We start from the raw sequence: 6,840 nt of genomic DNA on the forward strand, positions 1-6,840 counted from the left end.
AATTTCAATAATATAAAAATGAAATACTAATCTAAAATATTTACTAATATTTATAAAAAATAGTATTAGCCTCTAACATTCTTTTTGAAAATAATGCAACAAAAATAGATAGGGTCATGTTTAAAAAGGTTTCTACTATATTAGCCTTTTAACAAATTAACTTGATAGTGTAATCCATTGGTTAGTTAGTCAGTACTGATATGATTGTTGGATTATTAGAAGATGGCCCAAATTGTTTTGTATGATCTAATGTGTGTTAAGGGTAATAATAAGTATAGCCTAAGTCCATAATTTACTTTGAAGTTGTTGTGACAAATACATGCTGATGATGAAAATATGATGTGATCATATCAAAGGTTTGGATTAAAGATAGACAACTGGATTGATTCCACCATTAATGTGATACATACATTATATATACTGTTAATTCATGATGTATCATTATAATTATTCTCTTCATTTTAAAATATTTTTCGGAAACAAAAAAAAAAAAAATTAAAGGTGACATTTCAAAATAATTGTCTATCTTTAAAATTAAGATGGCACAAATTAATTTTTAACAATACAATTAATTTAGTTTTGGTAATTATTGAATACATATGAATTACATGTATTTATTAATTTTTAAATATTTTTTATTTTGGACTTTTATTTTTAAAATGGAAGGAGAAGGAGAACCTAACTTTTATTATTACTCCCAATAATTTATTAACAACTACGCCTAAATAAAGTGCAATAATAGATTCATACAAATTACTTTGTAGAGGACCCAATCATTTGTAGAAAAGTCGGTAATAATTATTTCCTTTTGTTTCGTTGTCCCTCTCACATAGTTTGTGGTCTAGTTTCTGTGTCTGGGTTTAATTTATAGTTAAGCAAGCCTTCGTCTTCGGTGTTTCTATTTTCCTTCCTTGCTTTTTAAAATCCATTGTATTCATGTGGGTTTCTGTTTCTGCACATGTATAGCTATTTCCTAATATTAAATATATATATATATATATATATATATATATTACTTTTTAGTAACTCACTTTTATCTTAATTATTATTAGTATTGAGATTCCATCAATTTTTTTTGTTCAAATTAATTTGTGTGTAAAATTTCTGTAAATATTAATATAAATTATTACTGATCAAATATTAATAAAAAATAATAATATTTATTGGTTATGTGTGATATTGCTTATATATTATATTTACATAATAATGAGATTATTTTAAATAAAACTAGTGTTTCACATTCATAAGCTCGGATTTTTTTTTCATTACCCTCTTAAAAAAAGATATTTTTTTCCTTAAGAGAGAAGTATCTAATCATTGAGTTCACTAAAACATCTATCTTTAACTAATTAATTAATTAAGCGAGTTTTGGAGATTGACCAAACATCCTTCAAATTTTGAGTTTTATAGTGACGGAAAACGTGGATTAGTAGAATTCAGTCACATGATCCAGGATGCCAAATGTTTCAAATTAGGTACTAGGAAGGAACATATGTAGCTAAAGGCTTAAAGGCAATATTCCATAATTTCATAGGACTATTATTGGTACATGTATGTCTAAACTCAAAACAAAGAATTTAAGGCTAAATCTTATATCATAGCATAAACATGATCATGTGCATGCATGTCAAGTGCAAAGTGAGGACGGTAGTAGTACATATTCAGTACTGAAACTACTTTAATTTAATTATTGTTTCTCACTTTATGGCTATAAATTTAATCCTTCCAAGGAATTATTGTGATACTTGAAATTTATATAAGTTGGATATTTATATTATACCCCGCCTTCAATAATAATATTTCCCTTCTAGCTAAACAAATACCCCTTTTCAAAATAATATATATTATATATAAAATTTTGATAAAAGTATCATAATAAATATTAAACATGTAACTATTTATATTATTTTCTCTTGTTAGTTTAAATTTTTAGGATAAGTGATTTTATGACAATAAAGATCAGAACACTCTTATAAGAATATGAAATGTTTTCAAAATTTTCATACATTTAATTATGTTAAAATAAAAACTTAAAAATATTATCATCTATATAGAAGTTATACTTTTGTATCTTTCAAGAGTACTTCTTATTAGGACACATTCTTATTTATTAGTTAAGTCGAAACCATGTAAAAATTACTTTTATACAATAAACTAGTAAAAAAAAAAAAAAGTATGATGTCATTAAGTTCTATTGTATAATACTGATAGTTAGTATTGATTTCATAAGAAAGATCATAACTTCAAATTAAAAGAATTAACTTCTAATCTTCCATCATCAAAGTTTCCAAAAAAAAAATGATAATAATGTAATATAATATAATAACATACAGTATCATTCAAGTAATAAGTTTTTATTCCTTTAGATATAGTTGTAAAAAAATTTTAGTAATTTAAAAATAATATATGTTGTATGTTTGTATAACTATATATATGGTGAATTCCAATACACTTATATTTATGATGGTTATAATAGTTATGCAAGTATGGTTAAAATTAAAATTACATTTTTTTATATTTTAATAATATTTTTTTAACAACACTTTTTAAAATGTGTTGCTAAATAATAAAAAAAAAGTTACTTAGTTTTAATTTTAGCAATATTTTTTAAAATACTATAACCAACCCAAAATATAGGCATATTAGAGAATGACCCGTATATAATTCTTCGTATATAATTCTTAATAATATAAATAAAGAAAACTAAAGAATATATTATCTTCATCTATGGTTACCAATCATGTAAAATTAGATTAAAAATAGCTTCTCATGTAGGAACTTTTTTTTGTAGGATAATGCCAAATATGCACTCATAATTGAAGCTGGCGTTTGGAATGAGAGATGAGATGAATAAAAAATATAGATATTAAATATAGAAATATAAGTATTTTTTTTCTTTGAAATAAATAAAGACAGCTTAATTTATTTCAATTTTACTGTGTGTTTGTTTTTTTTATATATATTTCACTACAACTAATTAAATATGTTTCTATCTTACAATATTTCTGAGACACTAATGAAAAGTAGCCTAATAAATTGTGGTGCATACTAGTAGTACACCTTAATTACTAACCTCTTATTATTATTATATATTTCCAAGGATGGTAACCTCTAAAATTTTGAGATAATCTCAAAAAATTGTAAAATTATCCTTGAAATTTATCTAATTAATTACTTAAGAGTAATGCTATATGATGAATAAGTATTATTATTTTTTGTTAATATTTAGTTAGTAATAATTTGTATCTATATTTACAGATATTTTATATACAAAAACTATATAGTTTACACTTCTATTTATCAGAATTTTATATACATAAATTAATAAAAATAATTTAATATTTATACTGATTAAATAATAATTAAATATACTAAAAATTACTGTCCCTAGAATTTTTCGTTACTTAATTATATATGTATTTAATTTCATTGGAGTTTCTCATAATATACTGTTGGCGCCCAAATAATAATTTGCCAAAGCATCAATAAGAATCTATATATGAGTATGAAGTGAACTAGTCTAATAAGAAGTATCAGGTAATTAATTAAGAAGAAATAACTGAGTGAGGGTTGAGGAATTGAAGATGATCAATAATGGCCAACAAGAAGGAGGTAAACGCAATGTGGAAGATATGATTATTACACATACATCACACCCAACTTGTCATTTATGTTTACCTTCACATTTATCATAGTAGTTTGTATTCTCATTGGTTTGTAACTTTGTATGTGTTGGTTAAGACAGGGAGCACTCTCTCTATAACCAGAATAGCCTCACTCAATAAAGGCTCTGTTGGATTGTGTTGGTTCGACAAGGAATAAGGACTCTCTGTTCGGATTGTGTTTTTATTTTTTTTAACACATAAATAATTAAAGGAAAAGTCTAGGGGGCAGCAATTTCATTGAATTCTGGCCAGCATATAACCATCAAAGAAAAGTGAGTCATTGGATGAAATCTCACACCAATCTCACACCATTAAAATCATCATTAATGATTGTTTGATGACTATAAATCACAAAAGTTGTTGGTCCCTAACACTCCTCATAATTAAATATACAACAGATACAGAAATTTATTTGATTACTAAATTACTCTTTCAAAAAACTTAAACGTAACAAGAGGCACATATCTCTATTGTGTTCCTTCAACAAAAATTTCTTTTGGATTTGTTTAAATATTTGCATAGGCTTTCTTCTATTTTTGTATTTAGCTTATACGATTTTTTTTCTTCTAAAGAATAAATGATGAAATAATTCTAAATCTTTCAATCATAAAAACTTTGATATTATGTCATAAAACACATATTTTTTCTAAAAAATATCTAAATAAATAGTTATATCTTTAACAAATATTTCTTTAAAATAAAAACAGAAAATATCTGATTTTATTTTTTTATTTCTATATCTCCATTTTGTATTTTACTATTTTTAACAAAACTAAAAGAATTTCTCGTTACTATTGGATTCATTACCGATAACCTAGCGAATTCAATTTCAGATTTTCAGTCATACATGTACATGTTAGCTATGACCGATAATTTCGATGAGTTAAACAAATATTACTGTCTTGTTAAAATTGAATTTATGCAAATTTAAATAAATAAATAAAATTGTAAGTATTGTTGGAGTGCTTTGTAAATGGAAAATTTCTTCAATAAACACACTGGATTTAATGCTTGTTGGATCCTTCGATCTAGTAATGCCAAAAACATACTCTAAGAATTGATTGCGAAAGATTTTTAGTTGAAAGAACATTGACATTAATATACTCCGGTCCTAGCATTCTTTACAACCAAATTTTCTTTACACCAACCAAATTCCTATCGAATCGAATTCCATTAACTACATCTATCACCTTACACATGTTAGATATCTACAATGTCAGAATTCAGAACCCTAATTAAATGAAGAACTGCTGCTACTTCTATGCATCTCTCTCATAAGTCAAATCAAATCCTTCCCTAAAATGTCACTACTAAAACTGTAACAAGTGAATTATTATGATGAAGCACCAAGCACGAAGAAGAAGAGTTCCCACATTAATTATGATGCTTGGAGTAGCACTTTCCGTAATTGCCCCTATGATCTATCCCTGTTGGATATGAACATCTTTGGAGCCTCTTTTGGGAGCAATAGTAGCTTGGTGAGTTGCAAAGTGTGATGATAAGGTATAGCCACATTGATGTTAGAATAATGCCAACAAGCTTGCCCCAAATTACGGTGAATAACAGACTCATCAGAATCAAGTATATTCCATACGATTCAAACTTGGTTTGCTTTGTTCTTTTTTGTTCTTGTTTTGTTTGTAAATTCTTTGATTCTAAGGTTGCCTTTGGAGTTGAAGGACGAGTCGACAAAGTTGATTTGAGAAGAGATTTCGTTTCTAAAGCGCCAAAAGAATCATTGATGCGATTGTAACGGTTCTTCTTCTGGCATGCTCTTCGATTCTGTAAAGTCAAAAATTATTTAGTTAATATATTGTTTAATTATATATATTAGTGAATTAATAGAGACCGAGTGGAAAAGACTTACCAATATGGTTTGGAAGACTCGAATAATGGTTTTCTTGGGAGGTTGTTGCATGATCCTCAATCCCTGAGAGAACTTGGAGGACCCTTTCGGAAATAACAATGTTTTGTTTTCCGGCTTGATGGCGTCATCGATGTCCAAGACGGGGCGAAAACAGAGGAACATCTTGTTCAACTTTGAGAAGTTCCTCATGATGTTGCTTTAGGTGAAGATATTTTTCTTCTTTATTGCTTTTGGTGTTCAAAGCAAAGAGTGTGTCACAAAATGAAACAGGCAACTCTGTTTTTTTTTTCAAGTGAGAAGATTTTAGAGGCAATGATTTTTTGGTTTTGGTTTTGGATTGAGAGTTAAGAAATGAAGGCACATAGTGGACATTTATATATATAAGCTTGGCTTGGACTTGTGTATGGTTCTCTACTATACACCTCAGGTGACCCCCTTTTTTTTTTTAATTTATTCTTATTTTTTAATTTTTAGAAAAATAAAAGTGTGAGTGAAAGTGTTGGAAGTGGGCGAAGGTAAAAGGAGAAACCACTTTGGAGCTCTCTTTGTGGGACAAATTCAAGGATGTTAACTCCTCTTTGCTTTTCTTGAAAATGATGTTTATATATTGAAAAAAGAAAAAAAAATGGAACCAATTAACAATGTTTAACATTTTTTCTTTTTGTTTAAGTTTCTTTTTTATATTTTTTATTTCTGCTCGTACCCTATTTTATTGGTTGAAAAAATATATATATATGTTAGAAAATTATAATTTGTTTGTGGACAATACATATATTAATTGTAATCACAAATTATGCTATTTCAAATTAAATGACTTATATAATGGTGATTTCATTTATTATTTTAAATGCTAAATTGAATAAATCATTATTACTTTTGATTTGGAATTAAATGAGAATAAAATTGGATATTATCTTTAGATAATTATCTTTTGGATTTTAGATATATTATCTTGTAGACTTTAGATACTATTTTATTTAGGTTTTAGGGTTTAATGGGTGTCATGCTCAAATATAAATAGTGCCTTCAGGGTTTCGGTTCCCAATATACCAAAACCGCATTTGTTGCTCTTTTTCCATCAGAAGAATCACAATTCAGCTGCCTAGGAATACAGAAGGCTTTGGTTGAGGAAGATCGAAAGAATCAGATCCAAACTATTTCAATCATATGATTCGATAAATTCAGGTACGCTTCCGCATTCAAGTATTTTCTTTCTTAATGATTTAACATGAATAATCTTTGGGTTAAAAAATTCTGTAAAAATTCCAACAAGTGCTATATAATTTTTGGTGATTCAATATGGATGAT

General features: G+C 26.7%; 1 protein-coding gene across 1 annotated transcript; it reads right to left on the reverse strand.

The window, feature by feature from the left end:
• Positions 1-4,899: 4,899 nt before the first annotated feature.
• Positions 4,900-5,856, reverse strand: LOC107634265 (uncharacterized). Its single transcript, XM_016337814.3, has 2 exons — positions 5,533-5,856; positions 4,900-5,447 (listed from the first exon to the last, which is right to left on the reverse strand). Exons 1-2 carry the CDS (start codon positions 5,719-5,721, stop codon positions 5,040-5,042), a joined length of 597 nt encoding a protein of 198 aa, XP_016193300.1. The 5' UTR covers positions 5,722-5,856; the 3' UTR covers positions 4,900-5,039.
• Between the last annotated feature and the right edge of the window lie 984 nt (positions 5,857-6,840).

The sequence above is a fragment of the Arachis ipaensis genome, chromosome B3 (assembly GCF_059453495.1).
Source record: "Arachis ipaensis isolate K30076 ecotype BB chromosome B3, ASM5945349v1, whole genome shotgun sequence".
Taxonomy (NCBI): domain Eukaryota; kingdom Viridiplantae; phylum Streptophyta; class Magnoliopsida; order Fabales; family Fabaceae; genus Arachis; species Arachis ipaensis.

Coding starts and splice junctions, on each gene's coding strand:
- LOC107634265 (XM_016337814.3), bottom strand. CDS start 5,721: ATGAGGAACTTCTCAAAGTTGAACAAGATGTTCCTCTGTTTTCGCCCC. Junction 5,448..5,532: donor GAGTCTTCCAAACCATATTG/GTAAGTCTTTTC, acceptor TTGACTTTACAG/AATCGAAGAGCATGCCAGAA.